At 46.1% G+C, this 20,820-nt stretch overlaps 2 protein-coding genes across 3 annotated transcripts in view; one reads left to right on the plus strand and one right to left on the minus strand.

Annotated features, from left to right (window-relative positions):
• LOC137524222 (sulfotransferase 1B1-like) overlaps positions 1–18,479 on the minus strand; it is an 80,789-nt gene extending 62,310 nt beyond the window's left edge. The window contains exon 1 of the mRNA XM_068243839.1: positions 18,367–18,479. The gene's annotated coding sequence lies outside the window, so the exon portion shown is untranslated. The remainder of the gene's footprint in view (positions 1–18,366) is intronic.
• The window catches only part of CORO1A (coronin 1A), a 45,747-nt gene that overhangs the window by 15,045 nt on the left and 9,882 nt on the right, over positions 1–20,820 (plus strand). For both annotated transcript variants that reach the window (XM_068243835.1, XM_068243836.1), the window contains exons 3-7: positions 10,791–10,913; positions 12,109–12,238; positions 14,366–14,547; positions 16,236–16,355; positions 18,390–18,494. In XM_068243835.1, the coding sequence (XP_068099936.1) occupies positions 10,791–10,913; positions 12,109–12,238; positions 14,366–14,547; positions 16,236–16,355; positions 18,390–18,494 (660 nt within the window). The remainder of the gene's footprint in view (positions 1–10,790; positions 10,914–12,108; positions 12,239–14,365; positions 14,548–16,235; positions 16,356–18,389; positions 18,495–20,820) is intronic.

The raw sequence follows: 20,820 nt of genomic DNA on the forward strand, positions 1-20,820 counted from the left end.
GTAGGATTAGATTGTGAGCTCCTCTGAGGTCAGTCAGTGGCGTGACTATGTACCCTCTAAAGTGCTGCAGAAGATGTCAGTGGTATATAAATACATAATAATAATATGGTTGGACATTACACTATGACTTTAGTAGGATTAGCATGTGAGCTCCTCTGAGGACAGTCAGTGACATAACTATGTACTCTGTAAAGTGCTGCACTGCTGCAGGATATGTTATTACTATATGAGAAATGCATTCCATATCTGTAACACAGGCGTGTGTGAATTGATGCTTTCTATGACAGTAAGAGATCTTTTCAGTTGTCTGCTTCTTTGTCACCCTTTTATGAAGGTCTGTGCAGTGTGACAGGAAGTTGCGGTCGGTGACAGGAAGTGGTGAGGCAAAGCAGGTGAAGAGATCAGCACACAAGGTTTTATAGACATATATGTACATAACTGAGGCTTCAGAGAACTACAGACAGCCCAGATGTTAGAAAGAAGCCTGCCTGTCATTCATCTGTCATATCTTCTATGCAGACAGCTCTGCCGCCTACTCCAACCAATCAGAAGGCAGATTCCCTTCCTCAGACAGTGGAATCCACGCTTTTCAAATAGGCTTCACTGCTTTGCATAATCTCAGTTTTTAAACCCCAACTCCAGTGAAAAATATTGTCTGTTTAGGAATAATATTAGACTTTTTTTTAAAGAGTAATTGTAGTGAAAATAACAAAATTAATAAAATGTATTGTTTTATTATTATTATTAATTTTTTCAATATTAATTTATGGATAGTTTAGTCAGTGTTTGCCCATTGTAAAATCTTTCCTCTCCCTGATTTACATTCTGAAATGTAGCACTGGTGGGGACATCTTTAGTCCTGTCAGGTGCAACTCTGAGGAATGTTTGTTTCTGACAATTCCAAAGCCAGAACAAAATGTACCTGGTCTGCCAGAAAGCTTAATTTGGGGGAAAATTCCACATAGGTAATTAGCCTAGGCTAATGGTGTGTACACACTTGAAAGATAAATGAAAGATATCAGACCAATGTTACCCCCTTCCATGTAGTATGAGAGCCATACTCTACGCAGTCTATTCTATGGAGCTGAACTCCCCATCAGATAAAATCTTTGCAAGATGCTGCACACAAAGATGCCCGTACACACTCAAAAGATCATTATCTGCAAAAGATATGTTCCTGCAAAAGATCCATTCCTGCAAATTGCATTCATAGTCTATGATATCTGCAGATCCTCATACACAGCTTGTTTAACAGACAATCATCTGCAGATCATCTGCAGATCAGATCCACCAGGATGGATCTTCAGATCTGCAGATGATTGCCAGATATGCAGATGAAGTCTGTTAAACCAAGTGTGTATGAGGATCTGCAGATCTCATAGACTATGAATGCATTTTGCACTAATGGATTTTTTAGCAGGAACAGATCTTTTGCAGATAATGATCTTTTGAATGTCTACAGCATCTTTGTGTGCAGCATCCTGCAAAGATTTTATCTGATGGGGAGTGCAGCTCCATAGAATAGACTGTGTAGAGTATGGCTCTCATACTACATGGAAGGGGGTAACATTGGTCTGTGATCTTGCATTTTCCAAAGACTTTTATCTCAAGTGTGTATGAAGCATAAGGTTAACAATGGTTAATTTGCATATATTCAGCAGTGATGCCCTGGGAGACATCTCAAGCTCACTCCAACCTGAATTATCGCAAATTCTTTCTGTTTTAAGAAAGCAAACTTTTGTTTTTCTAAACATCACTGGGAAGGTGGGTCTACATACCAATGTACAGCAACATATAAATTAAGGCCTGGTGCACACCAAAAGCCGCTAGCAGATCCGCAAAATGCTAGCAGATTTTGAAACGTTTTTTCCTCTTTTTCTGTAGCGTTTCAGCTAGCATTTTGCGGTTTTGTGAAGTGTTTTTGGTGTAGTAGATTTCATATATTGTTACAGTAAAGCTGTTACTGAACAGCTTCTGTAACAGAAACGCCGGCAAAACCGCTCTGAACTGCCGTTTTTCAGAGCGGTTTGCGTTTTTCATTGCATTGGAGGCAGAAACGCCTCCGCAATCCAAAAAAATGCCTCACCCCGGGAGTATGCGTTTCAGCAAAAACGCCTCCCGCTCTGGTGTGAACACCCCCATTGAGATACATTGACCAAGCGTATCCGCAGCCGCAAGCAGCTGCAAAAACGCCAAAAAAACAGCTCGGTGTGCCCCAGCCCATAGAAAGTGTTTTTGGTGCTGAAACCGGGAAAATTACCATAAGAGTGGGTGTCCTGATTAACTGACTACATCATCTACTATATGTCACTATGGTGCCTCTTTAATCACTTAACCATAGGCTTACACCCTCCTAGTGACCAGTCTATTTTTTACAATTTAGGCCACTGCAGCTTTAAAGCCTTGCTGCAGGGCCGCACAACACAGCACACAAGCGATCCCCCCCTCCCCTCCTTTCTGCCCACCAACAGAGCTTATGTGAACGCTGCTGACATGTTTATTTATGTTTTTTACAAATATTTATTTCCTTTTTTCAAAAATAAATATTCCCCTTTTTTTCTTATTTTTATTTCCCTACCTCCCAACGTCAGCCAATTACAGCGATCGGCTCTCATAGACATCAGCCTATGAGAGCCAAGCGCTCTCATGCCTCCCAGGGGGACACAGGACTGTAGATCGCAGCGCTGTACAATGTAAATAGACGGCGGTTTTGGTGCATCGGTGAGCGCGATCCCCCGCAATCTCTGCCCACAGGACTTCACACCAATTGGCGTGGGGCAGTCGTTAAGTAGTTAAAGTGGACCTGAACTCTTGCACAGGACAGTAGAAAAACAGAGAAAAATGCACCCTGTATGGATTTAGAGAGTTTAGCCTGTCTAATTTCCCCTCATCTGTGACTAATCATTTTTACGATTTTTTTCTATCGATTTTCATAGAACTAAACCACAATAGATCGAAAAAAACTATTAAAAAAATTTTTTTGCTGAGAGCACAGATTTTAGGGCTTGTTCACTTTAAGAGCGATTTCGCTCTTTTTAAATCGCCTTAAAAGCGGCAGTGCAATGGTCGCTAATGTGAGTGTTCTCACATAAGCGATCCGCTTTCTATTGAATCGCAAACGTGGCTCCTGCACCATTTTCTGAGCGTTTGCGATTCAATAGAAAGAATAGATAAATAGCAAAGCGCTTGAAAAAGTGCTTTGAAAAGCGATTTTCCGGGCGCTTTTATAAATAAATACATTGTATTTATTCATTTCTGGGTCAAAGCGTTCACTTACTGATTGACTTCCGGAAGTGTAAAAAATCATCGCTCCACAAAAGTGCTTAGAAAAGCGCTTTTCTAAGCACAAAGCGCAGGAAAAATTTATTTTAAAAGCGCTAACCAAATCGCTCAGAGCTTGCGAGTGCGCTAGCGGATTCTAATGTGAACAAGGCCTAAGGATGTTTTTCTTACTTGATAGGTTATAGGAGAACTACGCGACAGCGGGAGAGCTATTAGTAAATACTTGTATAGCAAAAATAGGACGATCATCTCAGATGTAAGAGGAACTGTAACCAAGGATTGAACTTCATCCCAATCAGTAGCTGATACCCCCTTTCCCATGAGAAATCTATTCCTTTTCTCAAACAGATCATCAACGGGGGTCTGTATAGCTGATATTGTGGTGATGATGTGTGATGTCAGGACCTAGGTCCTGACAGTTTCCTGTCTGTGAACCTTGTTGCATTGTGGGAAATAACAGCTGTTTCAAACTGCCAAGTAACCAATATCTCCCTCTGTGCCTATGTATATCTATTTAAAAAAAACTTTTAGCCTATTGCATTGTTAGGGGGTGTGGTTATAGATAATGGCAGTTGGTGCTGTCATGTCCACCAGCAGTAAAGATGATGACCTGCAGGCTGATTGTGGATCTAACATGATTGAATTACACTGTGAATATCAATAATTTCTTGATCTCTATTGTATTTTTTTAACTTCTCACTTTGCAATGTATTGATTTATATTTTTCTCCTTTTTCGCTAACGTTCCTCTTTAGTGAGTGGGGCTCAGAGTATAAACACAGAGGCAAGATAACACTGAGCAGCGCTGCTCTCAGCAGACAATACATGCTGTGTGTCCCCGTGACACCCTCGCTGTCTACGAGTCGGGGGTGGGGGTGTGATATCCCTGCGGGCCAACCAAACCATCCCATGACCAGCATGCTGCATGAGCAACACAGCCAGACATCCAGGCATTAACCCCTCAAAGGACAACTGAAGCGAGAGGGATATGGAGGCTGCCATATTTATTTCCTATTAACCCTTTTTTGGGACCAGACAGTTCTGGTAGTAATACAGGACGTTAACAATATGTCTGCTGCCATGAAAGTAGGAAGTAGACACACTGCAGATTTATTGCAGGACTTCTATCAGCTGTAATAAGGAAATGTTTTTCTTTAAAGATTTTTATGCTGTTGCGTATCTTTTAAAGCAGAGAGGAAGTTTAGAGTTCAGGTCTGCCTTAAAGCGCCCCTGAACTAAGAGCTTTCTTTCTGCTCTAAAAGATACGCAACAGCATAATAACCTTTAAAGAAAAACATTTCCTTAGCTGATAGAAGTCCTGTAATAAATCTGCAGTGTGTCTACTTCCTGCTTTCATGGCAGCAGACATATTGTTAACCTCTTGAGGACCGCAATGCTAAACCCCCCTAGTGACCAGGGCATTTTTAGTAAAATAGGCCACTGGGCCGCACAGCACACAAGTGATTCCCCCCTCCTTTTCTCCCCACCAACAGAGCTCTCTGTTGGTGGGGTCTGATTCCCCCCCCCCCCCCTTGTGTTTATTTTTTTTAAATAAATATTTATGTTCGTGTTTTTGTACTTTTTTTTTACTGTTTCTGTGTTCTGTCTTCTTCTTAGAAATCCCGCCCCTCCCCCCAGTTGGCCAATCACGCGATCGGCTGTCATAGGCTTCTGCATTAGGCAGTCCTGGGGCTGCCACCGCGGCCACGCCCATCTGCGTGACGCGGTCAGCAGGAGGTTAACATCCTTAGTCTTTCAAATTAGCCTTTCTGCCGTGGCACTGTGCTGACACAGCTGAGGGATCAAATTACAACTTACACAGATAAGGGGAAATTAGACAGGCTAAACTCTCTAAATACATTCAGGGTGAGTTGTCTGTGTTTTCCTTCTGTCTTGTGCAAGAGTTCAGGTCCACTTCAAATTAACCTGTGATGCGGCATCTAATCAAATCGCCACATTCATTTTCCAAATTTGAAGAATGAAAGCCGTGTTCTGATTGGCTGCGACAAGCCGTATCACTGTATAGGCTTCAGTTTTCATAGAAGCTGCTCAGGGCTGAGCAATGACCAGAAGGGAAGGGACCAGTGATGGCTGAGGTGTGATGTTGTTACATGTGTACTGTATGTGTTGCACGCTCAGCCCCGCCCACTGATGGCAGAAGGTGTTGCGGCAACAAACTTTTAGCACCAAAAAAGGCCATGAGCACAGCTCAGAGTCACACACTTCCCCTATTGCGGAAACTCGCTGAGATCTTCGGATAAGTGTCACGGTGGGGTGTGTTGGGCATGCTGAGAAAAAAAAACTATCACTTAAAGCGTAAAGAGGACCTTAAAGCAGGAAGTCTTCATGTGCAGGATTTCAGAAACGCACAACTGTTATAATGAACACAAAAACAGAATCGTCATATTCTTAAACCAACGGTCTCCGGAGTCTCCAGTCTGCCGATGGGCATTCAGAAATTGTAAAAGCATCAGTCTTCGCTCCTCTCCCCGCGTATATTTAAAAATGCCGCCATGATAATGTGAACGCCGGAGAAAGCCGCTAGTGGAAAAACTGTAAAATTATTACTATTCCACTAATTAAAGCGGAACTGAAGATAATTTTAAAACAAACATTTTCACTTAGCTGTCCTGTCCCGCGCCCGATCCTCCATTTCCCGCCGCTGCTCCATTTTGTGCCTCGACTTGTAAGTCGAGGGGCCAGTATGCCTGTGCAGCCTTGCCAAGCGTATCCTTTTTACATGTTCTCGTCTGCAATAGCGCTATTGCGGACTGGACCACGAAGAAGGATAGGCGTGGCCAGAGCCGCGCAGGCACAGTGGCCCAGTGGCGAAAATAGCTGGCGGCGGGAGAACGGAGGATCATGGAGGACTGGCGCGGGACAGGACGGCTGCTGAGGGCTTGCAGAAGCCCCAGGTAAGTGAAACTGTTAGTTTTACAACTATCTCCAGTTCTGCTTTAAAGCAAATCTGTAGTGAAAAAAGTCAGATATTAACCTATGCAGAGGGAAGGTTCTGGGTCTAATTTAGCCTTCCCTCTCCTCTCTTGGTCCCCTTGTTCCAGCACCGTTTCTCAGCGAAGTTAGGCTGTGTCCGGGAACCGGGAGCCATCGGAAGGCTTTGACAGCACTCATGTTCCTGAGTGCTCCTGAAGACAGGCGGCTCCATAATGCGCATGCTCAGGACAGGAGTGCTCCCACAGCCTTCTGAGGGCTCACAGAGGTCTATTCAACCTGTTGGTCGATTGGCTGGAACGAGGGGACAATGCTGAAAGAGGGGGCCGAGAGGGGACAAGGAAGGCTCAATAGGATCCGGATTCCGGAGCCTCTCCTCTGCATAGGAAAGTACCTGACTTTTTTCTCACTTCAGTTCTACTTTAATTCCGATAAGAAAATACGGGTAATCTTTACAGATTGTTTACTATGGCCAACCTAATCTTACTCTCACACGAGCCCTTCCTCTTAATGCCCAACCCTAAGACCACCCGACGATGCCTAACCCTAAGACCCTCCCACCAATCCCTTAGGGCCCTTTCACACTGGCGCACCGCACTGCTACCGCAGCCTAATGAAAGCCTATGGGGAAGTTCATACTTCCCACGTTGCGGTACGCTGCGCCGGAAGTGCCCAATTTAACGCTAGTGCTGAACGACGTAACCACGAGGCTCCTGCAGCGACATGTGGCGTTCTGTGTTTGGCCCGGAAGTAATGTTAGTCTGTGGCGACGCAGGTTTTTGGCTTTGTGACTTTGCGGCAATACGCTTCTGTGTGCACTTCCTCATACTGGAAACAGGAAGTGACCACAAGCGCACGTCACTTCCTGTTTGGCCGATTGCCAGACAGGGAACACCGTGTACTAACACAGTGTTAGGAGGCCTGCTTTTAGCGGTGCGACGGGCGCAACGTACCGCATCGCTGACGCCAATTTAGAGTGTGAATCCAGCCTTATGTTAAGACATCCCGACGATGCCTAGCCCTAAGAACCCCCCTCACCAGTGCCTAACCCTAAGACTCCCGCCAATGCCAAACCTAAGACAATAACCCCGCTGAAGCCTAACCCTAAAACCCCTCCCCCTGGCAATGCCTAACCTTAAGAACCCCCCTCACCAATGCCTAACCCTAAGACTTCCGCCAATGCCAAACCTAAGACAACAACACCCCCGCTGAAGCCTAACCCTAAAACCCCTCCCCCTAGCGATGCCTAACCCTAAGACCTCCTTCTGTTGCCTTAACACCGATAATATGGACCAATGGTGCTGCGAAATTTCGCATGTGCAAAATTTCACATTGAAATTCACCATTTTCAATCGTAATGTTAATGCAAAATTTATGGGTGAATGCGTAGTAAATTACACGTGGATCGTAATAGTAATGCGAAATTTTGCGCAACTTCGTAATTTCGCAAAATTACTATGAGGCGTATTATGTTTGATGTATATATGACGTTATAAGCATGGTTGTACGCATATGTATAATTGCACAGGCGCATTGGCAAGTTTAATGCGAAAATGAATGCGGGAGTATTGCAAAATTACGCTTCGCAATTACGTTTCAATGCAAAGTTCCGTAGCCGTAATTACGTTATACCTGTAATTTTGTGAAATATTACACAAAGTTTACACATTGCATAGACATTGACCAGACTTTAAAATAATGTGTGTTATAATGACAGTGTGCAATGTAGTCTAATGCAATGCATACAGTGTGAATCCAACCTTAGCTGTTAATAATCCCCCATGAGAAGATGGACTGGTCCAAAACCCGTCAGATTTTAACCGCTTCTGTCAGCGACAGCAACAAGCTGCAAATCAAGCAAATGCCTCAGTGTCTGGAGCAGTCATTTACATAATTATTTCATCTTTGAACTTTCCTTGCAATATCTCAGAAGTAGATGCGTGTCTGAATGCTCTGTACATCGCCCGGAGACAAGTTCCTTTTATACCATTAACTTCCCCACACCGAAAACATCCATTGGTCACGGAGTGGCCTCATCTCTGCAGTGTGACGACGTGCAATTAGCGGAACTGCTGAGTCACATGGGGGGATTACAGAAGGGGCTAGTTCAGGTCTGATGAGGTCACGGTTTCTGATGACGCAGCCTGATGTGACGACGCAGCCGCTAGATTGTAAGCTCATGTGGTTTGGGATCCTCTTGTGCCCATACAGGAGCTATTTAGACGTGAACATTATCCGTTTATTTTATAAATATGCCTGTCCAGTCACAGATAGGAGACTATGCAGCCTTCTGTAGGACAGATGTAAAGCTCACTGCATAAAATCCTACAGCTGTTGACTGAAAAGTGTTGCAGACATCTCCTATGCTATGGTTTGCTAAGGAGGGCACTGGGAATATTGCAGCCACTGCAAATCAGAGATACTAGGGTGCATTAGGGCCGACCTTAGGTTTCACAGCGCCCTGAGCGAAACCTGATTTTTGTGCCCCCCCCCCCTTCATCCTCTTCCCCCGTGCATATACACGCACGCACGTATACACACACACAGGCCCACATGCAATTCCCCTTTTCTCCTAAGATATCTCCTAGGACAGTGGTTCCCAACCTTTTTGACAGTGGTTCCCAACCTTTTTTGGTTCCCAACCTTTTTGGATGGAAAGAGTGCATTATCCTGAATACACTTAGGTATAGGTGCCCCAGGTATAGGTGCCCCAGTATAGGATCTCATGTGTAGGTGCCCTCAATATAGGTAGCCAAGCGTAGGTGCCTCCAGTATAGGTAGCCAGGTGTTGGAGCCCTCAGTAAAGGTAGCCAGCTATAGGTGCCCTCAGTATATGCAACCAGCTATAGGTGCCCTCAGTATAGGTAACCAGCTATAGGCGCCCCCTTGGAAGCTGGCGCCCTGAGCGACCGCTCCGGTCGCTCACATCAAAGGCCGGCTATGGGTGCATTGCTCCCAACTGTCCCTCTTTAGGAGGGACAGTCCCTCTTTGGGAGCCCTGTCCCTCTGTCCCTCTTTCCTCCTCATTTGTCCCTCTTTCAGGACTGATGTACAGGTCTGTGTAAATATATGTATTTTTATTCTACAGAAAAATGTGTTTAATTGACTGTAAACTTTATTCCCATCCTTTAAATTGATACATTTCTTATTTGCGAATGTAAATATGAAGGAAAATGAACCAGGATAGAAAGGACCAGGGTGGTTTGAATTAATAAAACAACATATTTTTCTTATGAAATATTTATGGTATGTGTGACTGGAGGTATTGGGTACTGGAAATCTGGGATACTCTACAGGGTGGGTGCTGTAAGGTCAGCATACACTATAAAGAGCACCAGAGAAGCTGGGACACATTTATAGAGTCAATTAGTGGGGGGAGGGCAGAGGGAAAAGCGGGTGCACAGTGGGGAGCGGAATTCACATAGTAAAGCTGAGATACGCTAAGGGCTCTCTCCCACCAGGAAGTGTAATGGCAATCACGCTGCACTGAGAACGCATTTCTTGCTACTTTCCACTACTGTGACTGAGCTACTATTGTCAGTGTAGGGGCTCAGTATATGGGAGACTCATAATTGCATTTGGGAGAAAATTGGGGCGCAAGCGGATCGCACTAATGGAAGCGGTCGCCGCCATTTCCATTGGTTAAGCTGTATCCTGCATTTTGTGATCCGTTAGCGTTCGGAAATGGATCCCAAATGCAGCATAGTGGGAAAGTGCCCTCCAGGGAAAGACAGGAAAGGAAATCTGGAATACACTATTTAGAGGGCGGGGTGGGGAGAGGGGGGGGGGGACCCCGGGAAATAGCGATATACTATGAGGACATGCGAAGGGGGGGGGCACTCTAGGAAGCTGGGTTACGCTGTTGGAGAGGGGGCACAGCAGAAAGTGGGACCACAGTGGAAAGCTAGCTAGTATTGTGGTGGAACCAGGGCTAGATTTACCATAAGGCACTGTAGGCATGTGACTACAGGCGCCTGATGAGGTAAAGGTGGCTCACTACCCTCCCTGAGCGCCTCCCTCCCTCCTTCCCTATGCTGAGTCGTGATGAGAGTGTAGATAAGAGGTTACTCATCCTACTCTCTGCATTCCACTGGCGTGATCTCCTTTCAGTCTGGTTCACTTACGAGGTGAAAAAGAGAAATAAAAGATTAATACCTGTGTGCAATGTTGTTCTATGGAGGACGCCATCTGTAAGTCCTTTAATACTGAGGGTACCTCTGGCTACCTAAAACTAAGGGACACCTGTAGCTACCTACGAAAAGGCAAGGGAAGTAAGAGAGAAGTGACAGCTGGGCAGCCAACACACTTGTGCTGCAGTCCAGTGAGGGTTTGTAGGTTTAGGGAGGGCGGAGTCTAGGGTGCCAGGACATCTGTGCCTATAGGCTCCTGTGATGTAAATCCGGGCCTGGGTGGGGGCATAGTGGAAATTTGGCATACACCACAGTGACACGGGAACGCTGTTGTATGATTGTGCGTAAAGACAGATATCTATAAGAATTTATGTCTACATGATGCTATACCATCTCCTAAGCCTTCCCCATGCTCTTCTCTCTGCAGACCGGACGTCTGGACAAGGCACAGCCTGTAGTTTGTGGTCACACGGCTCCAGTCCTGGACATTGACTGGTGCCCTCACAATGATAATGTCATCGCCAGTGGCTCTGAAGACTGCACCGTCATGGTAAGACTCAAACCAGGGAATTCTTATGGAAAAAGTGTTGCTATCCCTCGGTGGACTTTAAGTTTTGGGTGGAGTGATGCTTAAAGGAAAAACGAGGTAAAAATATACTGATGAGATAAGCAATTGCACCTATCCTCCTTCTCCTAAAAATAACTTTTTTTTTAGATGTCTCACAGTTTTATTTTATTTTTAAATCTACTTTTTAAAGGAATACTGTAGGGGAGTCCGGGGGAAAATGAGCTGAACTTACCCGTGGCTTGTAATGGTCCCCCGCAGACATCCTGTGCCCGTGCAGCCACTCACCGATGCTCTAGCCCCGCCTCTGGTTCACTTCTGGAATTTCAGACTTTAAAGTCAGAAAACCACTGCGCCTGCGTTGCCGTGTCCTCGCTTCCGCCGATGTCATCAGGAGCGCACGGCGCAGGCCCAGTATGGTCTGTGTCTGCACAGTACACTCCTGGTGACATCAGCGGGAGCGAGGACACGGCAACGCAGGCGGAGTGGTTCTCTGACTTTAAAGTCAGAAATTCCAGAAGTGAACTGGAGGCAGGGCCGGAGCATCGGTGACTGGCTGCACGGGCACAGGATGTCTGCGGGGGACCGTTAGAAGCCCCGGGTAAGTTCATCTCATTTTCCCCCGACCCCCTACAGTATCCCTTTAAGTATTTACTGTTTCATTGTCTCTGCTCAATGACACATGTATTGACGTATGCCAGAGTTAAGATCTATGAACTATTGAACCTTTTTATCTCTGTCCTCCTCTCAGAAACAATTTTTTGCCAGGAAAGTGTTTTATGGATGTAATTACTTATCAGTGAGGGTTATGCTATAGTCCGGTGATGGCTAACCTTGGCACTCCAGCTGTGGTGGAATTACAAGTCCCATGAGGCATTGCAATACTCTGACAGCTCTAAGCATAACTCGGGTGGGCAGAGGCATGATGGGATTTGTAGTTTTGTCACAGCTGAAGTGCCAAGGTTAGCCATCACTGCTATAGTCTGACCAGGTCCTGACTTATACAGAAACTGTCACATGCATACCTGATTTTTTAACCCTTCCAGGCAGAGAAAGAATAAAAGGAACACAGCATAGTTATTTGTGTGCTTGGCACTGTACATACACATGTCCATCTCATCATGTTACCTCCATGTTACCTACAAAGTGCAAATAAATAATATCTCTTTCTCTACCCCAGGTGTGGGAAATCCCTGACGGAGGACTGACCCGCTCACTCACAGAACCCCTGGTCACCCTGGAGGGACACACAAAGCGGGTGGGCATTGTCCTGTGGCACCCGACAGCCCTGAATATACTGCTGAGTGCAGGTAAGATCTGCCGGGAGTCGGGACAGCAGCAGAGGGGATGAGGAGGATTCAGCTAAAGAAGAGGGGTTGAGGATGATACAGCTAAAGAAGAGGGGATGAGGAGGATTCAGCTAAAGAAGAGGGGATGAGGAGGATATAGCTAAAGAAGAGGGGATGAGGAGGATTCAGCTAAAGAAGAGGGGTTGAGGATGATACAGCTAAAGAAGAGGGGATGAGGAGGATTCAGCTAAAGAAGAGGGGTTGAGGATGATACAGCTAAAGAAGAGGGGATGAGGAGGATTCAGCTAAAGAAGAGGGGATGAGGAGGATATAGCTAAAGAAGAGGGGATGAGGAGGATATAGCTAAAGAAGAGGGGATAAGGAGGATTCAGCTAAAGAAGAGGGGATAAGGAGGATTCAGCTAAAGAAGAGGGGATAAGGAGGATTCAGCTAAAGAAGAGGGGATAAGGAGGATTCAGCTAAAGAAGAGGGGATGAGGAGGATTCAGCTAAAGAAGAGGGGATAAGGAGGATTCAGCTAAAGAAGAGGGGATGAGGAGGATTCAGCTAAAGAAGAGGGGATGAGGAGGATTCAGCTAAAGAAGAGGGGATGAGGAGGATTCAGCTAAAGAAGAGGGGATGAGGAGGATTCAGCTAAAGAAGAAGGGATGAGGAGGATACAGCTAAAGAAGAGGGGATGAGGAGGATACAGCTAAAGAAGAGGGGATAAGGAGGATACAGCTAAAGAAGAGGGGATGAGGAGGATACAGCTAAAGAAGAGGGGTATGGAGTACACAGCTAAATAAGAGAGCCTCACTTTTGATCATATTAAGGTTGAATCCAACCAACCCAGTCAACTCTACCTCCAGTTGTATGTTCTTAGACATGCCACTCAATTCACTAGAAACAGTGTGTGCATACCTCCCTGATTCTAGATCTTATTAAAGATGGTAGACACTTAGACACTCACCACACTTATACAAACCAAAGCCCTTACCATCCCCCGCAAAAAAGTGGGAAAATGGAGGGGTTGTCTATGTCTATAGGACTAGTGAACACAACGGTACATTTCACACTAAGCCTATCTCACACCATCTAACTTAGTGGCTGATCGACCACAATTATTATCGAATTGAATGAAAATCGGCGCTGCCAAGCGCATGTACAATTGACAATGCGACCAACTGCTGCAAAATGTTGGGTCCATTGGGAGCGCAGCGGTAACGGGGAACTATATCAGGACAAGCAAAGAACGTGACGAAACTCCCGGCGCTGTCCCCTCAAATGTCAAATGTGCCCCATCCCCCGCTGGTTCAGTATACTTTACCTGTCCATGTCCGCCGCTGGTTTCAGGCTCCATCCACAATCCGCATACACGTGGTTGCCGGAGTAACATGACGTGAGCGCATGTGTGACGTCACACATGCGCTCACGTATACGCTGGCAACCAAGTGGGCGGGGTGTATGAGAATTGCGGATGGAGCCCAGAGCCAGCGGTGGACACTGACAGGTTATGTATACCAGGGGGCACATTTGACATTAGTGGGGACAGCGTCGGGCCAGTGAGGTGGCGCAGGTGGCGTCACAAGACCGATTCCCAAGAGACCTAAAGCTGAAATTGATGAGGAATCAGCCTGTGGTGTATGGGCAGCCCAAAAAATCTCTCTCTAATCAGATTTGATCAAAGAGAGATTTGTCTCTTGGTCGACTCTGCCCATCATCACTAGATGTATGGCTACCTTAAGCTTAGTCAGTCTTCCCCTAGATAGCCCTTGGGCTGTCTCAGATGCCAGAACAACAAGACCAAGACCTCCTCTATAAAAAAAAATGAATGCACATTGGGGAAATTGAGCAAAGTACCATAAAGTCTGGGACCGGTAGTTGAACTAATAATTTTGTCAACTACCCTGCCCCCGCTCATAGGATTGTCCCATTTGATGTGGCTTGCTCCATGGGCATATGCCCGGTATTGCAAACCTGAGGTCCTCCGGCGTCCCAACCATGACTTAAAACATTTTTTTTTTCCTTGGGTACATTAATGTGATGCTCTGCATGCTTTTGTCAGTTTATGACTATGGAGGTTCTCTGCAGAACATTTCAATATTGCATTGCATCCACCACTTACTACAACCTCCTATTCTCTCGCTAGGCTGTGATAATCTCATCCTGATCTGGGACGTGGGCCGCGGCGAGTCCGTCATCTCCATAGATGAGACGCACACGGACCTCATCTACAGTGTGGCCTGGAACCGAGACGGAAGCCTCATCTGCACCTCATGCAAAGACAAGAAGATCCGGATCATCGAACCCAGAGCCAATACCATCATAGCCGTAAGTCTGTAGAAGGGTCAGGGACCGGTGGTTAATGGACCCTTCTGAAAAAAAAGTTTGATGGGGCCCCCCAATGTTTAAAAACCAACCCCCTCTAGTCGTGGCTTGCACATGTGCAGTACTTTAGAAACACTCAGGGATACGAGTGCTTCTGAAGCCTTCCAGGGAGTCCCAAAGGTGCAGAACAGCAGTGGAACAAGGGCACGGAGAGTGGACTGTGAAGGCTCTATGAGATCCAGAGCCTTCCCTCTCCATAGGTGAGTATAACTCTTTTTAAGGGTCGCTTCAGATTTGCTTCAATCCAGCAACAAACGATCACACCCATAAAATGACTTTTAAAAGACACCATAAATGCAATCAGAGTGGTTCACTCACAGGACCTTCTTCGGTTTTATTGTGTTCCTGTATAGGATTTACTTAGCACTGGTCATTTATAGTCTTTATGATTTAGGTCATAAACAACACTCCCACTTAGTTGATCAGGTGGGGTTTTGGAAACAGGCACACAGGCCAGGTGCTAGTCAAGAAGAAAGGTGTTTGGGCGCTAATATTTCTGCAATCATGGCCTATATAACTTATGCAGATTCTGGGGAGCAGATATCCTTAAAGTAGAACTAAACTCAGAACTTCCTCTCTGCTCTAAAAGATAAGCCACAGCATGCTAATCTTTTTGGGAGAGAAATGTCTTCATTATAATCTGTGGAAATCCTGAAAAAAAAACCTTAAGTTTTAACTTGGTTTCACTTTGCAGGGAGCACTGAAAGGGATAAGCCTTGGCAGAGCTCTTCCCTGTATGGGGAGAGCTGCCTTGGCAGAGCTCTTCTGCAGTCTATTTACAGTTGCTGATAAGAACTATTTTTTTTGTTGGACTTGAAAGACAGATGTCTTTTTTCAACAAAACTAACCATGCAACTACCGTATGTAACTACACAATGATTTGGCTAAACAAACACAGAACACAGAGAAGTGAATTTCTTCAGCAAATATATGTGGGCTAAAGACTTTTCAGTGTGTGCTGTGCAAGAGTTTGGGTCTGCTTTAAGATCTTTTAAATTCTCCATTTTCCATTCGCTTGAGCCTAACCACACCTACTATATTTAGGACTTCTGATGAGAAGGTGCTCTATTAGTCCACAGCTGACCTCTGTCTTGTGTCCCTCTCTGCCAGGAGAAGGATAAGCCTCATTAGGACTTCTGATAAGAAAGTCCTCTGTCCATCCACAGCTGACCTTTGTCTTATGCCCCTCTCTGGCAGGAGAAAGTGAACCCTCATTAGGACTTCTGATGAGAAGGTCCTCTGTCAGTTCACAGCTGACCTCTGTCTTATGTCCACCTCTAGCAAGAGAAGGAGAATCCTTATTAGAACTTATGATGAGAAGGTCCTCTGTCAGTCCACAGCTGACCTTTATCCTGTGTCCCCCTTTGGCAGGAGAAGGAGAAGCCTCATTAGGACCTCTGATGAGAAGCTCCTCTGCCAGTCCACAGCTGACCTTTGTCTTATGCCCCTCTCTGGCAGGAGAAGGTGAAGCTCATTAGGACTTCTGATGAGAAGGTCCTCTGTCAGTTCACAGCTGACCTTTATCTTGTGTCCCCCTCTGGCAAGAGAATGAGAATCCTCATTAGGACTTCTGATAAAAAAGACCTATGTCAGTCCACAGCTGACCTTTGTCTTGTGTTCCCCTCTGGCAGGAGAAGGAGAAACCTCACGAAGGCAGCAGGCCGGTCAGAGCCATCTTCGTGTCTGAGAATCAGATCCTGACAACCGGTTTCAGCAAGATGAGCGAGCGTCAGGTGGCCTTGTGGGATACGGTAAGTCCGCTGGGGCCTGGGTGACAATGGCTGATTGTCGGAGATTGCTGGTGGTGCTCAGGCTGGCCTGAATTACAGCCCGTTGCCACGTTATCCAGCACAGAACACTGCTAGATCCTGTATTATCCATTCTGCTCACCTGACAGCCATACTACTTCAGCAGCACTGACTGCTGCCACTAAGGTCATTTTCGCCAAGGTAATATTCTCGTGGAAATTAGCATTTTCACCTGACTCAATATAATAGAGTTTCACGAATTTCACATTTTTGCAAAATGTGTTTTTTCATGTCCATTGACTTCAATGCATTTGTGGAAAATGTGTTTTCTCATGCCCATTGACTCCAATGCATTTGTGGAAAAGGTGTTTTTTCATGCCCATTGAGGCTAAGTTTCCATTGTAGTGTAACATTTTTGCATTAGGAAAATTGCATTTGAATTTTTATGATTGAAAACAAAAATTCCTGTGTGATTTCTGCCTGGTTAGATAAACTGGGTTTATTTAGTCTAGAGAAAAGACGCCTTAGAGGGGATCTAATTAACATGTATAAATACATCAGAGAGGGCAATATAATAGCTTGGCGGATGAGCTTTTTGTCCCTAGGCCTTCTCAAAGGACTAGAGGACATGATCTGCGCATGCAGGAAAAACGTTTTAGCCATTTATTTAGAAAAGGGTTCTTTACAGTAGGAGTGATTAAGATGTGGAATGCATTGCCACAGGAAGTCGTTATGGCAAACTCTATACCTGCATTTAAAGGGGGCTTAGATGCTTTCCTTGCGATGAAAGACATCCATGGCTACAATTACTAGGTTATGCCTAATGATGTTGATCCAGGGATTTTATCTGATTGCCATCTGGAGTCGGGAAGGAATTTTTCCCTTTTGGGGCTAATTGGAACATGCCTTGTAAGGGTTTTTTCGCCTTCCTCTGGATCAACAGGGATATGTGAGGGAGCAGGCTGGAGTTGTACTTTGTTCTCTGGTTGAACTCGATGGACGTATGTCTTTTTCCAACCTAAATAACTATGCAACTATGTAACTATGGTAACAACACAACAAATTACTTTTTCTGTTAAGGAAATGCGCTTGAAAAATTCCACTGTATGCAATTTTTCACATTGAATGCACACAAAAAAAAAAATCTACATATGGAATATCGCAAACAAAATGTGAAAAAATGCAGCAGGCTGTCAGGTTTGTTTTTTTCTTGCATGCAATCGCATATAAAAATTGTCATGAAAGGAAAATAAGCTAATTGACAATCATTGGTTTTCATACTATTGCAAAATATCGCACAAATGGAAAGGTAGCCTGACTTCAATATATATATATATATATATATATATATATATATATATATACACATACTAGTAAAAAGGCCCTACAAATTAAAAAACGTGCGCTAGGCCACGGCTGCAACCCCCCCCCCCCCCCCCAAAAAAAAAGTGCATAGACTTGTCCCCCACTGCTGTCCGAAGTCTATGAACAGGGGGAGATAATGCTTGCTTGGCAGTTGGAAAAAAGCTGTTTCCCAAAATGCAACGAGATTCACAGACAGGGAAATGTCACGGCCATGGTCCTGACATCACACTGTGGGAGGGGTTTCACCACAATATCAGCCATACAGACCCCCCCTGATGATCTATTCAAGAGAAGGTAAAGATTTCTCCTGTGAAAGGGGGTATCAGCTACAGACTGGGATAAAGTTCAGTCCTTGGTTTAGGGTTCCTCTTTATGTTTTGGACAAAGCCTGGAAAGCTTAGAGCCTCTGCAGGACACTTATTGCTGTCTGTGTCCCTATTGGCTGGAATTCTCCTCACACTGGTTGGTGATAAACGTAATAAGATAATGCTGAGTGAAAACACACATTAGTTTGTCACTGGGACTCCAGTGGGTGAAATGAGAGCACCTTCCAAAGCCGTTATAGGGGGCGCCCCCTGCTGGACTAGGTATGAAGTACATATTTTGTTTTGGCTGCATCTTTGACTTGTATTGTATTGTATTTCCTAACCTTTTTCTTCTGCTGACCGACAGAAATCGATGGAGGATCCGCTGACCCTACAGGAGCTGGACACCAGCAGCGGGGTCCTCATCCCATTCTTCGACCCCGACACCAACATTGTCTACCTGTGTGGCAAGGTAACTGAGAGCATCCCCGCCCCCCAGCTCTGCTAACCCTGCCTCTTCTAACCCCGCCTCCCTCCACAATACTGTACCTATAACAGCACATAGGCCTCGATTTATCAAATCAATTACCGACAGCTCGGTAAAATACCAAACTCAATAAGTTGATTTCAGGATTCATCAACGTTATCTACAGCTGTTAGCGAGCATTCGGTAATCATTCGGTAATGATGCGTTAAAACGGAAGAAAGTGCAATTCATGAAAATGAAAGTGGGTGTGGTTTAGCGTTACATTTAGGATTAGTTATCTCCTTCACTGCTCTGTCGTTATTCCTGTCAGATCATTGCTGACAGAGAAGATGGAGCCATGTGAAGTGGTTATGTATCAGCTGAGAGTGATTCAAAGGCGCAGAAGGGCAAGAATAAGGTCTAGAACAGGGCTGCCCAATGCGTCGATCACAGGACTGCTGAGTAGATCGCATTGGCATTTTAAATTAGTACAGCAGACGCTTACTATGAAGCGCCCGGTGTACCATCATATTGTGCTGCTCTGCTGCCCTACGCAGAGCAGCGCACAGCCAATTAGAAGCGGCAAAGGGGAGGGGGCGGCATGCGAGAGCCTCGTCCTGCCCACCCTCTTCCTTCCCTGCCCACCTTCTTCCTCCCCGGCCCGCCCCTCTTCCTTTCAGTTTGCCGCTCTCATCCACCACTGTCGGGATCTTCCTCGCCGACCCTGCATGCCCGGAGGGACCTTTGATTAGCGGCGATCTGCAGTGGAGAGGAGAGCAGAGGGTAACGGCGTGTATACAAAAAAGTGCTTTTCCTGTATGCACGCTATTACCCTCCGCTCTCCTCTCCACTGCTGGTCTCCTCTAATCTGTGGTCTCCCTCCGGGCATGCAGGGTCAGTGAAGGGGGGTGAAAATGTGGAGGAGAGTGGCAGTTGGTGGAGAGAAGGGGCACCCATGCCTAGTATGTGGGGGACACCTAAGCTTAAGGGCACCTATGCCTAGCTATATGCGAGGGGCACCTATGCCTAGCTATATGCGAGGGGCACCTATGCCTAGCTATCTATGTGTGGGGCACCTATGTCTAGCTATATGCGAGGGGCACCTATGCCTAGCTATATGCGAGGGGCACCTATGCCTAGCTATCTATGTGTGGGGCACCTATGCCTAGCTATATGCGAGGGGCACCTATGCCTAGCTATATGCGAGGGGCACCTATGCCTAACTATATGAGAGGGGCACCTATGCCTAGCTATATGCGAGGGGCACCTATGCCTAGCTATATGTGAGGGGCACCTATGCCTAGCTATATGCGAGGGGCACCTATGCCTAGCTATATGTGAGGGGCACCTATGCCTAGCTATATGCGAGGGGCACCTATGCCTAGCTATATGCGAGGGGCACCTATGCCTAGCTATATGCGAGGGGCACCTATGCCTAGCTATATGTGAGGGGCACCTATGCCTGGCTATATGCGAGGGGCACCTATGCCTAGCTATATGCGAGGGGCACCTATGCCTAGCTATATGCGAGGGGCACCTATGCCTAGCTATATGCGAGGGGCACCTATGCCTAGCTATATGCGAGGGGCACCTATGCCTAGCTATATGCGAGGGGCACCTATGCCTAGCTATATGCGAGGGGCACCTATGCCTAGCTATATGTGTGGGGCACCTATGCCTATCTATATGCGAGGGGCACCTATGCCTAGCTATATGCGAGTGGCACCTATGCCTAGCTATATGCGAGGGGCACCTATGCCTAGCTATATGTGAGGGGCACCTATGCCTAGCTATCTGTGTGTGGGGCACCTATGCCTAGCTATATGCGAGGGGCACCTATGCCTAGCTATATGTGAGGGGCACCTATGCCTAGCTATCTATGTGTGGGGCACCTATGCCTAGCTATATGCGAGGGGCACCTATGCCTAGCTATATGCGAGGGGCACCTATGCCTAGCTATATGCGAGGGGCACCTATGCCTAGCTATATGCGAGGGGCACCTATGCCTAGCTATATGCGAGGGGCACCTATGCCTAGCTATATGTGAGGGGCACCTATGCCTAGCTATATGTGAGGGGCACCTATGCCTAGCTATCTATGTGTGGGGCACCTATGCCTAGCTATATGAGAGGGGCACCTATGCCTAGCTATATGCGAGGGGCACCTATGCCTAGCTATATGCGAGGGGCACCTATGCCTAGCTATATGCGAGGGGCACCTATGCCTAGCTATATGCGAGGGGCACCTATGCCTAGCTATATGAGAGGGGCACCTATGCCTAGCTATATGCGAGGGGCACCTATGCCTAGCTATATGCGAGGGGCACCTATGC

The sequence above is a fragment of the Hyperolius riggenbachi genome, chromosome 7 (genome assembly GCF_040937935.1).
Source record: "Hyperolius riggenbachi isolate aHypRig1 chromosome 7, aHypRig1.pri, whole genome shotgun sequence".
Lineage (NCBI taxonomy): Eukaryota > Metazoa > Chordata > Amphibia > Anura > Hyperoliidae > Hyperolius > Hyperolius riggenbachi.